The sequence below is a fragment of the Plasmodium gallinaceum genome, assembly GCF_900005855.1.
Source record: "Plasmodium gallinaceum strain 8A genome assembly, contig: PGAL8A_v1_76, whole genome shotgun sequence".
Taxonomy (NCBI): domain Eukaryota; phylum Apicomplexa; class Aconoidasida; order Haemosporida; family Plasmodiidae; genus Plasmodium; species Plasmodium gallinaceum.
Genome location: NW_021628238.1, coordinates 1,260,126 through 1,281,666, shown reverse-complemented (window position 1 = coordinate 1,281,666; position 21,541 = coordinate 1,260,126). Strand labels below are relative to the sequence as shown.

The window sequence follows — 21,541 nt, the reverse complement described above, 5'->3', positions numbered from 1 at the left end:
TAAATTTAAACATATATTTTAATTTTATTTTTAAATATTTGTAAGAGAAATAACTTTAGTTAATTTTAAAAACAAATATAAATTATGTATTGTTTCATTTATTTCAAACATATCATTGTATTGATAATTTGAAAGTTTATCCTTTTTAACAATCTGTAAAGAATTTTTTCTTAAATTATCATTTTCTTTCACTATTTCATTTGTTTGTTGAATATTACTGTTTGAAAATATATTTATTAAAAAATTTTGAAAAAGAATCACGTCATTTTTGTTATCTTCTTCATTATTTTCTTGTTTGCCATTATCATTTATATTTTTTTTTTCTTTTTTATTATTTAAAATAATGAATTCACATAATTCAAAAAGACAGAATAAAATTGATTTATGTTTTGATAAATTTTTTACGAACATTTTTTCATTGCCTTCTTTCATAATTTTAGAAATTCTAAGAATAAGAAAAAAAAAAAAAAAAAAAACACAAATAAAATAATAAGAATCTAAAATGAGAACTAAATATATAAATAAATATATGTAGTATTATAAAGGAATATTGTTTTTTCTAAATTATATGTAACACAGTTTATTTTTTTTTTTTAATTTTTATTATTATTATATATATATATATATATATACTTGCAAAAATTATTTTCATATTCTATATATAAAGAATCTGCAAATATTTGTTTTAATTTTTCTTGGTTTTCCATTAATTTTATTATTATATTAGATTTATTAGAATTTTGATTAGAAGAATAAAATTTTATGAATCTAAAACATAATAAAATATCATTAATTATATTTTCTTCTATTATTTCATTACATAAATTATAATTTTCTTTTTCTAATTTCTCAATTTCTACATTTGTAATTAAAAAATTTATTCCTTTTTTTTTCATTATGAATAATAATGTATATATATCAAAATTATTATTATAAATATCTTTTAAAACATCTATTCCATTATCTAATAGTACTATACCATTATTATTTATTTGAAAGATAAATTCATTGATTATCTTACTTTTCAATTTTATAATTACATTATTTTTTTCATATTTTATTTTCCAATGAATATATGGTAAATTATTTATACTATTTAAATCAATATAATAATTACTAATTCTACTGCTATATATTTTTAAATATGTTTTATTATTATGCACAAATTGTTCACTTACTACTTTGACTAAGTTTATTTCATCATTTACAACTTTTTTTTCTCTATTATTTAAATTTATGTTGTTTTTTTCATATATACTATTTTCTTTTTTAATTACATTATAATCAATATCAAATTCATTAATTTCATTTATATTTAAAATATTTCTATAAATATCATTTTCATTATTAATTGTTTCCATATCATCTTTTTTTTCATAATCTCCCTTTCTAAGATTTTTATTCATGTAACTTTTTTTATTGGTATAGTTTTCATTTATATTATTTTCTTTATTACCATTCATATTTATCATTTCATTTTCATTTATATAATCTTCTTCTGTGTTATCTTCTTTTTTTTCAAAATCTTCTTCATTTTGTTTATTTTCAGTTAAAATTTCTTTCATAGAGTTTCTTTTATTCCTCTTAAATATCTCTACCTGACATAACTCTATATTTTTTACGTTTTTTCTTGATTCAATATAATACACATCTAAATTTTGATTCTTATAAATATTAGAAGGAACTTCAATTTCATATATGTAAGAAAATAAATTATCTTGTTCTTCCATAAAGAAAAAGTTTTTTTCATCTAGAACGGTAATATTAGAACTTTCTTCATAAGAAAAATTAGGAAATTTATTTTTTGAAGAAGTAGAAGAATTTTTATTTGTATAAATATTAATTGTAAATAAATCTAAAAAAATATTACCATTAATATATTCATAAGATTTATTTTTTATAAGTAAATTTATAAAATAAAACTTATCTAATTTTTTGGATGAATTTATATATACTGTCATATTTTCAAATTCTATTTTGTTTTTATTTAGTATTTCATTTATTATTTTTGTTTCAAAAATAAAAAAATCATTTTTCTTATTATTATTTTCTATTTTATTTAATAAAATGAATTTATTTAACATATTTTTATTAATGTATTTTATGTATTTTTCATATAGCAAATTTTTTATCTTAAAAAGTATTTTAAAATTTTCTATGCAGTATATTTTAATACTATCATTTAATGAATAGTAATCTATTAGCAAAATAAAAAAAAATAAATAAGTTAATTGCATAATTTCACTACAATTTTCAAAATACTCTAACTCATGTTCTTTAAAGAATTCTTTCAAAAAATAGAAAATTACATTTAAGCAATTACTATTTATAACGTTATAAAAATACACAGAATTTTCTAAAAATAAATTTTCTTTTTTATCAAAGTTTTTATCTTTTGGTGATAAAAAAAAAGTATCATATATACATTTATAAATATTTAAATCAATATAAAAAAAAGGAGTTTTTTTATCTATGTAGTATTTGTTTAATAAATCATATTGGATTTGTATTTCCTTTAATTCAATATATGAAGTTATTTTGCTTATTAGTTTATTACCATTTTCATTGTAATTTTTTATTTTAATGTTGTCTAATAGCTCTTTTTTTTCAGTTATTTCTACTTTTTCTTCTTTTTCTATCTTTTCCTTTGGAATTTTTTTTTTTTTTTTTTTTTTTTTTTTTTTTTTTTTTTTTTTTTTTTTTTTTTTTTTTTTTTTTTTTAGAATTTTTTTTTTTTTTTTTTTTTTTTTATTATTTTTCTCATTTTCGATATTAGTATTTTTCATATTACTTTTTTCATTTACTACTTTAGCTTTCTTAATATTTTGCGTTGTTTTTTTCATTTTACTTATATGACTTTATTAATGAATTATTTTATTAAGAATTACTAATATATTAATTGGGGTATTTAATTATTTAATACTTTAAATGAAAATTCAAATTTTTTTTCACCTTGCAGTTTTTCAAAAAAAAAAAAAATAAAATAAAATCGTTTACATTTACATTTTGACATTTTTCAATTTATATATATATATATATTAAAGAATTATTGTTATTCATTTTTTTTTAAATATGTCTTTATAAAAGAAGAAAGTGTGTTATTAAAATAATACAAAAAGGATGGTGATATATTAGACAATAATATTTAATTACCCTAATATGAATAAGAGAAAAAAAAAAAAAAAAAAAAAAAAAAAAAAAAAAAAAAAAAAAAAAAAAAAAAAAATAGACATATATAACATCATAAAGATAAATTATGATATATATTTTTAAATATTTACTACATTCACATAAAAAATAATCAATATATAAAAATATAGTAATTCAAATATATTTTATATATTTTTTTATTTTAAATATGTAAATGCAAATATAACATTTTCTCTGATATTTATTATTTAAATGTATAATTTATTAAAAAAAACGTAAAGTTAGTCATTTTTTTATGTATATTTGTGAAAAACCATTTAAAATCTGTATTTATAAAAATTATAATTTGATGACAATCTAAAGGTCATGATAATAAATCATTGTAATGATTAACATTTGTTTACATTTTTCAATATCCTATATATTTATAAAATAGTATCATATTTGTATTCGTTTATATGTAGAATATGAAAAAAAAAAAAAAATGATGAATAAAGAAAGAAACCTATTTATTTTTGTGCATTTATTTATTTATATAAATTCGTAAAAAAGTAAAAAAAAAATTAAAATATGTTTATATATGAATAATTAACGATCGTTAAACAGAAAGAAAAAAAAAAAAAAAAAAAAGAAATTGTAATAGAATCACGTGTAAATTGTAATCAAATTTATGTATACAAATTTGAAAAAAAAAAAAAAAAAAAAAATGCAATATTTTTTATAGAATTTTAAATTTATTTAGAATACTTTTTTATTTTTCGTAATAAATTTTTTTTTTTTTTTCTTAACATAAATTTTAAAACTTACAATTTTTTATAAAATTGTTTTATATTATTTCTTTTAAAGAAAAAAAAAAAAAAATGGAAAAAATAAACGACAAACAAATTTTAGAAAAAATAAGTACCATAACAGGTAAATAAAATTATAACTTCACTTGTTTATATTTCATTTAATATATATTATGGATTATTATGAATTTGTATTAAAAATTTTTTTTTTTTTTTTATTTTAATTTTTAGGTGGTTTGACTAATACTTCAGTTATAAAGAAAAAAAGTAAAAAAAAGAAAAAGAAAAGAAAAAATGCAAAACTTGATGAAAAAAAGAAAAGTATAACAAAAAATAGAAAACGAAAAATAGTAGACTTATTTGAAGATTATAAATTACAACAAAAAAAAGAAACTTGTAAGTTTTTTTTTAAAAAAGGAAAATGTATTCATAATGAAAACTGTTCTTATTCTCATGATGTTATACCAATTTATAAAATTTCTAAATTATGTAAATTTTTAGTAAAAGGAACTTGTGATAAAAAAAATTGCATATTTTCTCATGATTATCAACTTTTCTATTGTCGTAATAACGTAATTTTCAATTCATGTAATAATCCTTTTTGTAAATTTAAACATATTAAAATAGGTAACACAATTAATAATGCAGATGAATATAACTTAGAAGTAGATAATGTTTTAAGTAAAGATGATAAAATAAGATTTTTGTATAATAATAAAAATTATTTAATGGAATTATTAATTCACAAATATCACAATTTTGATAATTATGAAGAAATAAATGTAGATGAATTAATTAAAAAAGATAATTATCCCTGGTTTATTAATGGGATAATTGATTTAATTAAACTAGACTTTAAATATAATAAAGCTGATGTTTTTTTTAAATTAGTAAAAAATTATATGAATAAAACAAATAATCTAAAATGTTATATAGATAAAGATAATTTGAAAATATTACAAAATGATAAAAACCACAATGAATTATCTAAGAAAAATACCATACTAGAAAACATTAATTCAGAAAATAATAATGAATCAAAGGAGGAATTAAATACATTTGAAAAAAATAATAAAGATAATAAAACAAATACTAATGATACTAATAACACTACAGAAAATTTTAATGATTATAAATTTTATTCAAGTGAAGAAGAAGATTATACTCAATACTTAAATAAATATTTTGAAATAGATACTTAATATACTTTTTTTTCTTTTCTTCTCTTATTTTATTTTTTTTTTTTATTATATAAAAGAAATAATAATTATAAAATATATTTTTTTTTATAAAATTTAAAATTTATTATTTTATTTATTTTTTTTATGTTTATGTTTTAATTTGTTATTTTATCTGTTTTTTTAACACGATAACAAAAAAAAAAAAAAAAAAGAAAAAAAAAGAATTTTTTATATAAATTTTTTTTTTTTTTCTTTATAATTATTAGTACTTTTTTTTTCACATATTAAATTATTATATTTTAGTAATGCAAAAATTAATTTATGAAAATTAATTTTATTAAAATTTAAACTAATAAATGAGAATACAAAATATTTGTCAAATTCTTTAATACAAAATGTTTTATAATTTTTTTTAAATATATTTTTTAAAATGTTTAAATCTTTTTTATTTTTCACTTTTATTATATGTAGTCTAAGAAGTTTTTTATAAATGTCTAAAATTATATTTTCATTTAAGCTGTTCCTTTTGAATGTTTTGTGTTCATATAATAAAGCAATAATAAGATTTATATAAATATATTCTTCTGTTAATGTTTGATTGTCTTTTTCAATAGTGTTTTCTCCTATATACTTCTCATTTATGTTATTGTTACTCAATGTTATATTATGCATCTTGCTTTTTTTGAGAATTATATTGGAATTTTCTTTTTTTAAGAAGTTTCGAGATTCAATTTGTAATAATGTTTTTATTAATTTAATAATATTGTTACCTTTACACATCATAAAAGTTATAAAGTCAAAACTTTTTATTTTTTCATATAGAAAATCAAATATTAACATTTCATAATTTAAAAGAGAAAAGCTATTTAAAATATTAATGGAAATTATGCAAGAAAATCCTTCATATTTTTCTTTTATAATTTCTGTAAATAATAAAAATAATTTTTCATCTTTAATATTATTCTTTGAAAATGTGAATACTATATTTTCTAAATGTGATGGTGTAATGTTATATATATTGAAATTACTTTTTTTATCATTTCTACGAAAATTATTTAATAAATCATTTTTTAAATGTTTTATTAAGTAAAAATTTTCTTCTTTTAAATAATAGTTGCATCCGTTTAAAATATATGCAAGATTCTTATTTGTTATGTTTTTCATTTTTTTAATTTTTTCATACATTTCTTTATAAAATAAAGATACTTCATTAGTATCTTTTTTGTCAAACATTTTAGAACAATTCATAAATAACCTTGCCATTCCGTCATCATTTAAATATTTTATAAAATTTTTTAATAAATAACTAAATCCTTTAACCAAATTTAGATAATGATTTATATTTTCATCTATTCCTTCTTCACATGCTATTTTGTCATTAATTAACTCATTATTTTTATTAACTTTATTATTAGAAAAATCAGGGTTTTCTATTTTGTTATTATAATAATAAATTTTATCTAAACTTACACAAGAATTCTTATTTTTTTTACTATCTTCATCTTTGCAGTATAAATAATTTTCTATACTCTTAATTTCATAAATTTTATCAAATATTTTTAAATTTTTTATAAAATCCAAATCATTATTATAAATATAATCTTTTTCATTGTAACTCATACATTCATAAAATAAATGGTTTTCATCTTTATCAGAAAATTCTTTTTGGGGGGTTTTCATTCTTAATGAATGTTTTTGTCTATCTGATATATTTAATCGATTTAGTAAAATTTGAAAATTTGTATTTTTTAATTTATTAAAAAAATTAATTTGATTATATATTTTAATTATCTGTAAAATTTTTAAGTAGAAATTTTCATCAAAAGTTTTCTCTATTTTCCTAATAAGACTAACATTCTTTAAATATGGTTGGAATGTACTTATAAAACACTCGTTGCATTTTTTTTCATTTTTATAATAAAAAAAATCATTTAAAATAACATTAAATTGTATAAAAATTTTAAAAAAATAATAAAAATCATTGTTAGTCATAGACTTTTTTTTTTTAAATATTTTAAATTTATTATAAGTATACACTAGTAGTGATTCTAAGTTGAACAAATAAATATAATCATCAAAATATTTTACGCTATTTAGATTTATTATTTTTTTTTTTTTTTCTTTTTTTTTAATTTTATCAAGATAAACATTGAACAAATTATATTGATTTAAATTTTCCTTTAATAACTTTTCATTTATTTCACATATATTATTATTTATGATTTTAACATTTTTCTTCAGTTCATTATCCTTATAAATGTCCTTTATTTCATTTTGATATACTACACATATATTTTTCTTTTCATGTTGTTCATCTATATCCTTTTTTAATAAAAAACAAAAGCATCTCCAATTTGTATTATGTGGATCAAGATAATTTAAAAACTTTTTACATAAATATGATTTATGAAAATGTGAAAAAACTGTTTTCCTATATCTTATTATGTTTTTTATAAATTTCATATTATAAAATTCGTATTCCTATTTTTTATAAAATCAAAAAAAAAAAAAAAATGTAGCATTAAAGCCTACAATGATGGGAATTAGCATTTCATCTTAACCTGTTTTTAAATCATCTTTTTATGATACTTTAATATTTTGTTTTTCTAAAAAAAGTAATATTTTCATATTAATATAAAAAATAAATTCATAAATCTTCTATTTAAATATTTCATGAAATAATTCATTATAATATTGAAAAATAACTTTTATTTATTTTTTTTTTTTTTTTTTTTTACCATTTTATTATTACATTGACAAATATAACAAAAAAAAAAAAAAAAAAAGTTCAAATATAATAGAATATTATTAGAGAAAAAACAAAAAAAAATAATAATAATAAAAATATATATAATAGATAAGATTAAAATTAAAAAAATAAAAAATAAAAATGAAATAAAATAATTGAAATAATTATTAAAATAAAAAGAATATATAAAAAAAAAATATAAAAATTAAAGAACAAAAAAAAAAAAAAATAAAAGGAAATTGTGAGAGACTTAAAAACTACACAAATAAAAATTTAATTCTTAATAAAAATTTGATATTTACAAAAATATAACTTTTTTAAATTCAAAAAAAAAAAAAAAAAAAAAATTAATGTGAAATAGTTTTAATAAGTGAATAATGAGAAAAAGAAAAAATACAAGAAGAAAAAAAGAGAGTAATATATATGGTTTAGATGATGAATCTGATGAAAGTAAAATCAATGAAAGTGACGTTGAAAAAGAAGATAAAGAGGAAGAAGAACAGGAAGAAAATGAGGAAGAAGATGAGGATGAAGAAGAAGTAGAAGAAGATGAAGATGATGAAGATGAAGAAGATGAAGAAGAAAATGAGGGAGATGATGAGGAAAAGGAGGAAGAACAAGAAGAAAATGAAGAAGATGAAGAAGATGAAGAAGATGATGAAGAAGAAGATGAAGATTACGAATTAAAAAATTATGGGATAGCTCTTGAGATGCCAAAAAGAAAGAATAGAGGAAAAAATATGAAAAAATTAATCGGTGAAGATTTAGAAAAAGATGAAATTTTTTGGAATGATAGTATGTGGGATGAAGAAGAAATTGATGAAGAATATGTAAACTCAGAAGGAGAAGAAGAATATAAAGATGTAACAGATTCTGATTTTGATGATGATGAAGAAGAAGAAGAAGAAGATGAAGATGAAGATGAAAATAAAAATGACAATGAATATGATGAAGAGAAAAAAAAAAAAAAAAAAATGTATTCTTATTTAGAAAATTTAAAAAAACAAAAAAAAAATAATATATTAAAATATAACTATATGAAAAAAAGAAAGTATGATTTAACAGAAAATAAAAATAATGATACACTAGAAAAACGTGATGAGGAAGTGAAATCGGAAGAGATAAAAAAAGATAAAAATTTGTATGATGACAAGATATTAAAAAAAAAAAAAAAGTTGGAAAATATGTATCTAATGTTAAATAGATCTACAAGAGATACTACTAGGCAAAAAACCGAACAAATGCAAAAACTTTCTGAATTGAGAAGAATAAAAAAAGAAAATCGTTTTAAAAAATTTTATGAAAGTAGAAAAAGAAAAAAATGTATGCAAAGAGAGATGACAAGAGAGGAAAGGTTAGAAGAAGCAAAATTAACTGAACAGTATAATTTGCAATCACTACTACAACTACAAGCATGGGAAGAGGAAAAAAAAAAATATGTTGAAAATAAGAAAATTATATATTATAAACCTAAAAGTATTTTTATTAGTTTTTCCTATTCTAAAAATAAAACTAATCCATTAAATGAAAATCTGAAATATAGCTTAGATCCTTGTTATCCTAATAAAGGAGAAGAAAATATATATAATTTAAAAGAAAATAATATATCAGATAATACTAATATAATAAAAAATGATGTAAAAAACAGTTATGATATAAATAAAACGAATGAAAATATAGGAATGAATGATTTTTCAGATTCATTTATTCAAGTTAAGGATAATTTTGATAAAGAACAAACGAACGAATCAAATATACAATCTTCTAAATTAGAAGAATCAAATGAAAAAAGAGATAATGAAAATGATAAGGAAATAATAGAAAATGAAAAAAAAAAATTAGAAATGGAAATTTGTAATGAGAAGGATAAGGTAAAAAATGAAGATTTGAATGATAACAAGAAATTAACTATTGAAAATTTAGATAATTGTGAAGATTTAAATATAGAATATTTAAATGAAAATGATGAATTAAATTTTGAAATTTTAAATAATAATAAAATATCTACTAATAAAAACGCTCCTTTGTTATTAAAAGAAAAAGAGAATAATATTCCTATAGAAGAAAAACAGCTTTACATTGTTACAGATCCTAATGATTTAAAAATATACAGTAATTACAATAATAATAAGGAAATATTGGAAAAAATAAAAAATAAAAATAAAATTTGTGCCATAACAAATTTAGAAGGAAAATATTTTGATCCTTTAACAAAAAAATATTATAATAACGTAGAAGCATTCAAAGTTTTAAGATTTTTACATCATAAAAAAGTTTATGATGAAGTTAATAATCAAATTTATCTTATTGTTAATCTTTTTAAAAGTAAATTAGACGAAATAGAGGAAAATTCTAAAAATAATGATTTTGATAATACTTAAAAATAGTTTTAATTTTAAATATATATTATATATATATACATATATTGTATTCCTAATATTTATTTAGCTATTTATTTATTTTTTTTTTTTTTCAAAGGAGATAATAGAAAAAAAAATAAAAATCATTACATAATAAAAGTTTTTTTTTTTTTTTTCTTCTCTATCTTTTAAATTATTTGTTTTTGTACTATATTTCTTTTTTTTTTTTATTATTTTTAAATGAACTTTTTTGGTATAATAAATTTACTTTTATATTTAAAACTAAAAAATAAGAAAAAGAGAAAAAAAAAAAAAAAAAAATTACGAATAAGATACATAATATATTTATTATGTTCTCAATGTTTTTTTATAACTTAAAAAGGGATCTATGTGAATAAAACATTTAATAAAAAATAAAGTACAATGAATTAGCTAAAATACTAAGAAAAAATTATATTAAAAAATAATTTGATAATAAGAAAAATTATAATAAATATAAAGTTAATAATAATAATAATAATATAAATATATAAATTTCATTTTTTTTTTTTTTTTTATTATTCCTCCATTTTTACTTATTTAAAAAAAGGTAAATCTATATTCTTAAAAATAAAAAGTGGTCTTAATAATGTATACTTATAATAACATTAATATTTATATAATAAAAATATCATTGACATTATACCAAATAAACAACATAATATCATATGGACATTTACTATTATTATGCTATCAAATATATGTTATTATTTTCTTTTCTTTTTTTTTTATAATATTTTTTTCAATTTATTTTTATTGTGCACCTGGTTGCCTACATCTCATTTTGTTCTAAAGTGTGTGAATATCTATATAAGACATAATTTTTTTTTTTTTTTATTTTTTTGCACTATTAAAAATTTGCTTTTGTGAATAATAAATGGTAAATAATTACTAATTAAAATTTAGAAATTTTGTTGTTATTAATTAAATGATACAAAACTGTATAAAGTGTATTATAGATAATTATTGAAAAGGTGAATATATATTTTTTTCTATATATATTAAGCATAAATGATAAAAATTTATGTATATAAGATAAAAAATTAAAAGTAAAAAATATATGAAAATAAATTTTGTATTAAAAATTAAAGAGATTAAAAAAAGAAAAAAATTAAAATAATTTTGAAAAAAAAGTATCATTCTTTAAAGTTTAAAATAAGAATTACAATAATCTAATTTTTTATTGAAACTTAAAGAAAGTGCATATAAAAGGAAATTATATATTTTATTACTAATGTAACTATTAATCTCTTTTTCGTTATTTTTTTAGAATTTTATAGAAAAAACATGACAAATTTGAAAATTTTATACTTTAGAAAATAAATGGTAACTTATAAATTAAAACATCAATCATATTTTTAAGGTTAGAATAATACTTTTATTTTAAGAAAAAAAAAAAAAAAAAAAAAAAAAGGAAAGAAAACAGAACAAATCAACTAAAAACTTTTTTTTTTTTTTTTTTGTAACAAGTAAAAATACAAATATTGTTAATGAAAAATTTTTTATGTATTTTTTTTAATTTATTTATTAAAATAAAATATATATTTTAACATCTTTTATATTCTTTTTTAATACTTTGTACCAGGAGTTGAATATGTTAAAGTTCTACTTTCTAATTTTGTTATGTGTTCGTTAGAAATCTAAAAAAAAAGAAAAGAAAAATACTTTAGATAATATATAAAATACATTTTATATATATATAATAAATATTTATTGTCTTATATTAAAAAATTTCATTTTTTTATATATATACAAATAAATATTTATATATTTATTCTTATTTTATTTTTTCTTTTTTTACACTGTTCTCTATTTATTCTTTAAATTTTTTTTTATAATATATTTCTTTTTAGTTTTGTTCTATTTTTTTTATTGTATAGAAATATTCAAACATTTTATTATTTTTCTTTATATTAATTTTCTTTTATTTTATTCTTTATCTATATTATAAATAGAAATATGTTGTCAGAAATTTTTATTAGTATTATCCTATTATGATATATTTTATTGATTTTATATGTATAATTAATGTGATAAATTGTTAATTATCATTTTTTCCATAACAACTGTGATTATTATTATTATTATTATTATTATAAATATATATATATATATATATAAAAGAATTTTATATTATCTTTTTTTTTTTTTTTTAATATTTATGATACTTTTTCTTTTTTTATAGATTTTTTTAAAATATCCATTAAGCATTTTAAAAGAATTTTATTTTGAGAAAAATATCTCAAGAGAGAATGAATATAAAATAAAGAAAGATGTTAATAGTTATAAATTAAATTATCGTCAGTTGGAAGAAGAGGAAAATGATTTTTATAACATTGGAAAACTAAAAAATCTATTATTTTTTCAATCAAACTTAGATAAGACTATTAAGAAAAAAGAAATGGAAGCTAAAAAATTAAGAAAATTACAAAAAGCTGCTAAAAAAGGAAATATTATTAATAGCATATCTAGTAATGAAAAAGGAAGAGAAAACTATGAAGATGATATTAAATCTTATATAAGAAAAGAAGAAGGAAAAAAAGAAAAGAAAGATGAATATATAAGCAGAGAAAATGAAGAAAAAGAAAATAAAATATATAATGAAAATAATAATAGTAGTATTAAACAAGATAATTCAAATATTCAAGAAACTTCTTTAGGAAGAGGACCCATTCAATATGATAAAAATGAAAAGACTAATTTAAATCCAATTAAAAATGATACAATTTATCAGAAAAAATTAGATGAAGGTAATTATAATGGTCAAATTGATAAAGTCGTAAAAAGGCATGAACATTCAAATTGGTCAGATTTAACGAAAACAGAAAATGATGATAGTTCTAACAATATGAATTTAAGCAATATACTTAAGAATTTAAACTTTTATAAAAATATAGAATTAGTAAAAAGTTATTTTGGAAATTATAATAAAAAAGAGAATGAAGAGGGTGAAAAGGATAAAAAGGAGAATGAAGATAATGAACAGAATAAAAAAGAGAATGAAGAAGATGAAAAGAATAAAAAAGAGAATGAAGAAAATGATAAAACTTCAATTGAAAGCAAAAATAATCAGAGCATAAACGAAGTATATAAAAAGAAAACAGAAAATGAAGGTCTAAAAAATGAAAGTGTAAAAAATGAAGGTCTAAAAAATGAAAGTGTAAAAAATGAAAGTGTAAAAAATGAAAGTGTAAAAAATGAAAGTGTAAAAAATGAAAATAATCAAATAGAGACTATAAATGAAGAAAGTAAAACAAAAATAGATAATGAAGTAGTAAAACAAGGAAAAGAGCAAATAAATAATATAAGTGAAAAGAATAATAATGATATTATTAAAGATAATGATGAAAATGACGAAATAAAATTATTAATATCTAAAAGAAACAAAGAAAATCCAAAAAACAATATTCATGAATATGTGTATAATATTATTGAAAAAAATGCATCAAATAAAAATTTTAATTTAAGAAGAAAAGATATTAAAGAATTCTTAGATGTACATGAATTAGTTAAGAATATAAAATTTGTTTTAGGTATAAAATCAAATATACATGAGAAATTTGAACATGAAAAATTAATTTTAAAAGACTGCAATTATGAATCATTTGGACCAGATTTTTGCAGTGTTAATGATGAAGCAAAGGAAACTTTATGGGAATTTGAAAATAAGAAAAATTGTGTTTTTTTATTTATAATATTATTTACATTAATTTTTAGTTTGGTTATACAAAATATAGTTTATTTTATTGAAAAAAGCGTTAGAAATTCAAAAGATCAATTTAGAAAAGATCTACTTAATACAGCATTTAGACAAATATCATTAATAACAATAATTAATTTAACGATATGGGGAATTCTTCAATCAAATATTGCAGAAGCTTTAGATGAAATTATTTTTAATGATGTGAGTATATAAAAATTTTAACAAAAAAGGAAAAAATAAAAATTCATAAAGTTGAAATGGGAAAAAAATAAATATAAAATAAATAAATAAATAATAAAAAAGAAAAAAAAAAAAAAAAAAAAAATGATAAAAATTCAATAATATATTTATATATATATATTATATATGTATGAATAATTTTTTTTTATATATTTTATTTTCAGATATTACCAAAAGAAAGAAATGTTGATAAAGTTCTTCATAATGTGGAACCACTTTTAGAAATAATTTTTGAAAAAATTCTTTTTATTTCTATGAATTTTTTAGTATGGTAAATAAGTAAATATAATATACATTTACAATTTTAATAATATAATATTAAAACTTTTTACTATATTATTTTATTTTATTTTTTTATTTTTTTTTTTAAGTTATTCTATATTTATAATAAACATACATTTTGTAACAAGAAGAATATTAAAGTGGTTTTCAGAAGCTGATAATTGTGATGTTTCAAGTGTAGTGAAAGAGATAAAAAATTCCAAAAGAAGATGTCTTCCTAATTTTTTTTTTTTAAAGAATGTTAGAAATTCTAAATATTTAGCCCATAGGTATATTATACATATAAGAAAAAATACAAAAAAAGAATAAAAAAAAAAAAAAATTATGTTTTGATATATTTAAGTAAATTATAAAAAAATACATTTTTATATTATAATTATAGATATGATTTTTCTGAAAATGTTGATGCTATAAGTATTCCTGGTTTAGATCCGAATGGATATTATTATTATGAGTATATGAGAGCATGTCTACTAAAATATAATGTCAAATTAATAAAAATTCCAAATACTGTTATATTATTTTTAATATTCATATGTATTTCTTTAAGGTTTGTAATTAAAAAAATTGAAGATTTTCAAATATTATTATTTGTAATAAAAACGCTATTTTTTTTTTTTTTTTTTTTCTTTATAGACCATTTTTTAATATAAGATTAAAAGCAGAGGTTATTTTTTTAAACACTTTATCATTAATTTGTATTACTGGATTAATACTTTTATTTTTTTACGTAAAAAAAAAAAAAAAAAAAAAAGAAAAATACATATATATATATAGATATAATAAATTTTATATACATGATATTTGGAATATCAATATGATATTATTTATGCAAGTTTAAAAAAAATATTACAAAAAATATAAGTAATTTTCTGTTTTATTAATTTTTATAGTTGTATAACATAGACAAAAAACTATTACCAAAAGACATTTCAAAATATTTACTAAATCGTTATCATATTGAATCGTCTGAACAAAGTAAAAAAGATATTATCCCTTATTATAAATTATCGAAACAAAAAGTAAAAAAAATTTTATATTTATAAATTTTAGTAATTTAATAAATAGTTTAAAAATACAAATTTATTTTTTATTTAATAAAATTTCTTTTTTCTTTTTTTTTTTTTTTTTTTTTAGTCAATATATCCTTCTACATTGAATTATTTTTTTTTCAAAACAACATTTCCAAATAAGCATGAACAACTATTTTATTTTTGGGGGAATGGCCCACCTCTTATTAACTTTATTTTTCAAGTAAAAATAAGATATATATAATAAAAACTTTTTGGTTTTTAAAAAGAATTAATTCTAAATACTAAATAATTTTGAATTCATAAATATATAAATATTTACTGAATTTTTAGACATTATGTTTCTGCTTTTTAATCATATTATCATGCTGGATATTCTTACTAAGGGTAGATAATATAACTTGGTTCCAATTATATAGTTATGGAAGTATAGCTATATGTGTATGTATTTTAGTTTTTTTCTTTATCCTAAAATATATAATTTATTACAATATTATGATTAGCAAAACTGGATATTTAATAGATACCAAATTATTAGAAAAAGTAAAAAAAAAAAAAAAAAAATCAAAAAAAAATCAAAAATATTAGGATAAATATATATTACCTTTTTTTTTATTTTTTAGGTATGGGAATTTGAAAGATCTGATAACATAAAAAGAATATCAGAATTTATTGATGCTATAAAAATAAAGGTTAAAATTTTTTTTTTTTTTTCTATATTTTTAAATTGTTATATTTTTTATGTATTCTTATTATTTATTTATTTTTTTTTGTTATATTTTTGTTAGTCTACTTTACATGCTTTAAAAGAAGGTGGAGAAGTATTTTGGAGACAGTTGTTAATTAAATCAAATACAGTACCATCAAATATACAAGAAAAAATGTTTAGTATATGGGTAGGATTAGATGAAGAAAATAGAGGGATTATAGATTCAGCAAAAATTTTAAAATTTTTGAAATCACAAGGAATTAATTTAACTTCAGAAAATGATATTAAAGTAATGTTTAAAGAAAAAAAAAAAAATAATAATAAATATTAATATAAACTTTTTTAAAAAAAAAAAAAAAAAAAAAGATAAAGGATAAAGCAAATTTTAAATATGATATTTTTTTAACTATTTTTTAGGAATTCTTGGAAGTATTTGATAGAAATAATAAAAATGGTTTAAATCAAGAAGAGTTTTTTGTACTTATTATTATAGTTAAACAGATTTTAGTTGAACTTTTGGACATTAATGCCGTTCAAGTAAAGAGAATATATATTAAAATAAAGTTAATTATTTAAACTTTTTTTTTTTTTTTATATTGTATTATTTTCCTTTAATTTTTATTTTACAGTCTTTGTTTGAAGAAGTCTATGGTATTCCATGGAAATCTTTATCTGCTATTGATGTAAATAGTTTAAAAAAAATATTATCAGAGGTAAGAATAAAAATATGTATTTTTTTTTTTTTTTTAATTTAATACTTTTTATACATATTAATATAACGTGTATTCATAATATTGAGATTATTACAATATTTAATTTTATTTTGTAAATTCGAATTTTTTAGTTAAATTTGAAATGGCCACATGGAAAAGTTAGAAATTTGATTGACTTTGTTTGTGAAAATAAAAAAACAAAATATGTTAGTGCTGAGTATTTTATTAAACAATTGATAAATATTGAGGAAGTAACATTGCAACCATTTCATGTAATAACTCTTAAATAAAAAAAAAAAAAAAAAAAAAAAAACTTAAATATTTTTATTATATTTTTTAATTTAAAATTAAAAACGAAAAAATGTGTTCGTATTTTTATTATAAATAAAATATATTAAAAAAAGTATATTTAAATTAATAAGTTAAAATATATATATATATCTATTACATAATATGAATGTAAAATTTTTTTTTAGTCTCCATCAGACATGAAATAAATGTGAATTGATAAAGTTTTGAGTATCTTTTTCCATCCCTCATTTTCTATTTTGTTTTAAATTGGCAATAATAGTGTAGCAGTAGCTGAATATATACATGACATTTGAAAAATTATTTTTGTTTTTCTTTTATTGAATATAGGATAATAAAATTATATTAATGAAATTTTATATTATTTTATTTGTGCTCTATTTCCTACTTTTTATTTTTTAAAATTCATTAAATATTTGTATATATTTTTTATTTATCATTTTATTTTTAATATTTTTTTTTTTTTCTTTTTTTTTTATTAAACTTTTGTTTTTCTGATTTTATGTTTTTAAAATATAATTTTAGCAATTTATTTCTTTTTCTTTAATTTTTTTTGTATTTTTTTTTTTTAAAATTTAATATTTATCTTTTTAATTTATTTTATTGATTTATTTTATTTTATTTTTTTTTTTTTTTTCATATTTATCTTTATTTGCAAAAGTTTATGTTTGAAAATTATCTCTTTAATTTCTTTATTTCCAAATGGATTATAAAGTATTTTAATATTTCAACACAAAAAGAATTAGCCATTTTTATGAAATAGAGTAAACCTTTTATATATTTTGAAGATTATATCTTATACATACATATAAGAAAAAAATATATTTTATAAATATATTTTATTAATGTAATTTTTAATATAGAAATAAAAAAAAAAAAAAATAAAAAAACATAATAGTTTCAAATATAAGTATTTCTATAAAATCAAGAAAATATGTTTAAAAAGAAAGTTTCAAAAAAATGGTTTTGTATGAATCATATATAGCCTTAAATAAACATATAAAAAAAGAAGACGTGAAAAATTTAATGAAAAATTTCAATTTTATTATAAATAAATATAATGGTAATATTATAAATATAAATGATTTAGGTTGGAGAAAATTTGCCTTTTGTATAAAAAAGCCAAAGGTAGGTACATTCCACTTTGCTAGATTCTATTGTATTACATTTTATTCTAATAGTAAAAGTATAAAAGATTTAAATGAATTTTTTCACAGTAATACCTTTATTCTAAGATTTTTGAATGTTAAAATGAAATATAGATCAAATTTTTTGGTTGCACCTTTTACTCATATAAATGAATAATTTATGACACAAATATATTAAAAAATAAAAATAAAAATTTTCGAGGAATAACTTAATTTTTTTTTTTTTTTTTATATATATATATATATATATAATTTTTATTATAATAAACAAATATTTTTTTTTTTTTTTTCATTTTATTATTTTTTTTCAAAAAAAAGACAAAAAATAAAAAATTATGTTATGTTTTTTAATACACATATATATTAAAAAAATATATATATTTTTTATATTAAAATTATACTATAATGAAATAATAGAAACACTACTTTTTACGGCCATTAGATGCTGTAAAGCATTAAATCAAAAGGAAAAAAAACCTTAAATATTTTTGCATAAAAATTAACTTAATCAAATTTGACTAATATATTTGTTCTAACAAAATAATATTAATTCTTTTATATAAATAGGAATAAATTATATACCTATATATATATATATATATATATAATATTAAATATTACAACTATATTTCATTTTAATTAATATATAGAAAAAAAAATTCACTTAAAAATTTTCTTTAATAATTTCCATTGACAAAAGAAAATGAATTAATATAATCATTTTTTTGATATTTCTCTTTTAGTTTTCATTTTTTATATCAACTTTTTTATTAGATTCGTTTTGAGTATTATCTTCATCATTCAGTTTTTTTTTTCTAGATTTTTTACTATTTTTTTTTCTTAAAAGCTCATAAATATCAATGCACATATCTAATGTCTCACCTATTTGCTTAGTCGTATTTTCATCATCAAATGTGTTTCTTAAATCTAGATGATTTTTATATTTGATATGAAGCTCATCAATTTTATTTTTTAATTTTTGAAAGAGAATTTGGTTATTATTAGTAATAAACTCTAAAATAAATTTATCTGCATTAACAATATTAAAATAAATTTTTATATTATTTATAAAACAGTATAATGCTATTTGAGAGGGAGTATAAGTAAAGGTAATAAAAAAATTCTCAATAACTTTCAAACAGTCATTTGATGTGTTAATATAAATTTTATCACATATATTTTCAAAAGAATTATTTAATTCATTATCTTTATTTATATATTTTTTTATATAATTTAAAAATTTATTTTTTAAGTAATAAATACATTCTTTAGTATATAAAAAATTCAACTCAAAATCTAAGGAAGAACAAACTATATTCTCATGTTCTAATACTTTATCTAAATTTATATCTATATCACTAAAAAATTCATTCATTTTATACATTCTACCATATCCTTCTAATTTTATAGCTAATATAATACAAGTGAAAATTAAAATTCTAGGATCATAAACTAAAATAATTTCTTTTAAATAAAATCTGTTATATAATAAAATAGCACATTCGACTATTTGAGCTTTTAACATTTTAATTTCACAAAAATGCGTAAGCTGATAACAAAAATATAACTTCGTCTTTTCTATATCATTATATTTAGGTATACTAATTTTATAATTTTTAAATTTTTCTTTAAAATCATTATATTTTTTTAAACATATATCATTTATTTCTTTTTCATTTTTGAAAAACCATTTTTTAATATGTGATGTATCTTCTGGGTAATTCATATTTTTTTTTTTTTTTTTATTAATATAAAATGTAAAAAAAAAAAAAATAATCTCTTAAAAACATAATGATATATGTTCTTGAAAATTTAAAAATAATAATACATATATTTTATTATAAATTTTATATTTTATACAGAAAAAAAAAAAAAAAAAAAAAAAAAAAAAATAATTACAAATATTCCACATATATATATATATATTTTTTTTTCTTATAATTTTAATTAAAAAATATAAATTTATTTTTTTATATTTCATTATTTTTTTTTTTTTTTTTCTATTTATATTCTTCATTTATGTTTTATTTATATAAATAACGTATTAAAAAATTTAAGTAGTCAAGAATTTTCTTATGTGTTTATTTACAAAAATTACAAATTAAAAATAATAATAATAAACTATAAAATTTATTAAAAAAACAAGATAATAGAATACCATTTTATAACTTATATCTTTTCAGATTGATTTTTTTTTTTTTTTTTTTATCTTGTAGCTTTCTTAAAAAATTAACATACAGAATTAATTTATTTATTACAATATACTTTATATACATTTTTACATAAGAATATTTCTTGTACTACTTTTTCTAAAAACGAAATATATATCATTTAAAAAATATCACTAAAAAAAAAAAAGTTTACAATTAATATATAAAATTCAAATTTAAATATATAATATTTTGAAGAATACAACTTTTTTTTTTTTTTTTTAAAATGATTATAAAGAAAAAAAAAAAAAATTTAATACATTTTACATGGCTTGCTTTAATAATAATACCTAGTTTCTACTTTAAAAATTTAGTTTATGATGTAATACAAAATATTTATTTTAATAAATATAAAAATCTATTTTATATAAAAATACAAATTAAAAATAAGATTAATATTTCCTATTAATAACAATATGCATATTTATTTTTTTAATTATAGTAAATATATTTTGTATATTTTTTTATGTCTTTCACATTATTCATTTTACATTATTTTAATTTATTTTGTCATATTTTGTTTGATCTTTTAATAATTTGGTTTTATTATTTTAATTCCTTTTATTTCTTCTTCTTCTTATTATTTTTATTTTTATTTTTTATTTTTTTTTTTTTTTTTGCAGAGCTTTTTAAGTTTAAAATTTGATAAGAATAAAAAAAAGATCTACAACAAAATTTCTGTATATAATCCTATACAAAAAAATAATATTGAAGAGATGAATAATTATATCCTTAATAATAATTTTCATTAAAACAAATTAATCAAATTTTTAAAGTATAAAGGATGAATTAATGAGAAATAATAAAAAGAAAGAACAAAAAAGTAAAAAAAAATATTATATGAAAAATGCAGACAAAAAATTTTTAAATATAAAGAAAATATGTTTTATCTAAACTTTGTAAAAAAAAAAAAAAAAAAAAAAAAAAAA

At 16.2% G+C, this 21,541-nt stretch overlaps 8 protein-coding genes across 8 annotated transcripts; 5 read left to right on the top strand and 3 right to left on the bottom strand.

The window, feature by feature from the left end:
- Nucleotides 1-30: 30 nt before the first annotated feature.
- PGAL8A_00223700 (conserved Plasmodium protein, unknown function) lies at nt 31-2,843 on the bottom strand (the record flags this gene model as incomplete). Its single annotated transcript, XM_028670953.1, has 2 exons — nt 31-445; nt 634-2,843. The coding sequence occupies 2 exons, from the start codon at nt 2,841-2,843 to the stop codon at nt 31-33; spliced, it is 2,625 nt and encodes an 874-aa protein (XP_028527655.1).
- Nucleotides 2,844-4,010: 1,167 nt separating this feature from the next.
- Nucleotides 4,011-5,140, top strand: PGAL8A_00223600 (zinc finger protein, putative; the record flags this gene model as incomplete). Its single annotated transcript, XM_028670952.1, has 2 exons — nt 4,011-4,062; nt 4,170-5,140. 2 exons carry the CDS (start codon nt 4,011-4,013, stop codon nt 5,138-5,140), a joined length of 1,023 nt encoding a protein of 340 aa, XP_028527654.1.
- Nucleotides 5,141-5,347: 207 nt separating this feature from the next.
- Nucleotides 5,348-7,582, bottom strand: PGAL8A_00223500 (conserved Plasmodium protein, unknown function; the record flags this gene model as incomplete). Its single annotated transcript, XM_028670951.1, has 1 exon — nt 5,348-7,582. One exon carries the CDS (start codon nt 7,580-7,582, stop codon nt 5,348-5,350), a length of 2,235 nt encoding a protein of 744 aa, XP_028527653.1.
- Nucleotides 7,583-8,245: 663 nt separating this feature from the next.
- Nucleotides 8,246-10,249, top strand: PGAL8A_00223400 (YL1 nuclear protein, putative; the record flags this gene model as incomplete). Its single annotated transcript, XM_028670950.1, has 1 exon — nt 8,246-10,249. One exon carries the CDS (start codon nt 8,246-8,248, stop codon nt 10,247-10,249), a length of 2,004 nt encoding a protein of 667 aa, XP_028527652.1.
- Nucleotides 10,250-11,861: 1,612 nt separating this feature from the next.
- PGAL8A_00223300 (conserved Plasmodium protein, unknown function) lies at nt 11,862-17,442 on the top strand (the record flags this gene model as incomplete). Its single annotated transcript, XM_028670949.1, has 15 exons — nt 11,862-11,894; nt 12,453-14,171; nt 14,375-14,481; nt 14,582-14,761; nt 14,875-15,042; nt 15,129-15,222; nt 15,386-15,514; nt 15,630-15,746; nt 15,857-16,066; nt 16,147-16,215; nt 16,312-16,521; nt 16,650-16,769; nt 16,862-16,945; nt 17,077-17,217; nt 17,422-17,442. The coding sequence occupies 15 exons, from the start codon at nt 11,862-11,864 to the stop codon at nt 17,440-17,442; spliced, it is 3,402 nt and encodes a 1,133-aa protein (XP_028527651.1).
- A 772-nt stretch (nt 17,443-18,214) lies between these two features.
- Nucleotides 18,215-18,559, top strand: PGAL8A_00223200 (mitochondrial ribosomal protein S6-2 precursor, putative; the record flags this gene model as incomplete). Its single annotated transcript, XM_028670948.1, has 1 exon — nt 18,215-18,559. One exon carries the CDS (start codon nt 18,215-18,217, stop codon nt 18,557-18,559), a length of 345 nt encoding a protein of 114 aa, XP_028527650.1.
- Nucleotides 18,560-19,141: 582 nt separating this feature from the next.
- On the bottom strand, nt 19,142-20,128 carry CYC1 (cyclin homologue, putative; the record flags this gene model as incomplete). Its single annotated transcript, XM_028670947.1, has 1 exon — nt 19,142-20,128. One exon carries the CDS (start codon nt 20,126-20,128, stop codon nt 19,142-19,144), a length of 987 nt encoding a protein of 328 aa, XP_028527649.1.
- A 710-nt stretch (nt 20,129-20,838) lies between these two features.
- PGAL8A_00223000 (conserved Plasmodium protein, unknown function) lies at nt 20,839-21,364 on the top strand (the record flags this gene model as incomplete). The annotated part of the gene is made up of 2 exons (XM_028670946.1): nt 20,839-20,934; nt 21,236-21,364. 2 exons carry the CDS (start codon nt 20,839-20,841, stop codon nt 21,362-21,364), a joined length of 225 nt encoding a protein of 74 aa, XP_028527648.1.
- Nucleotides 21,365-21,541: the final 177 nt, after the last annotated feature.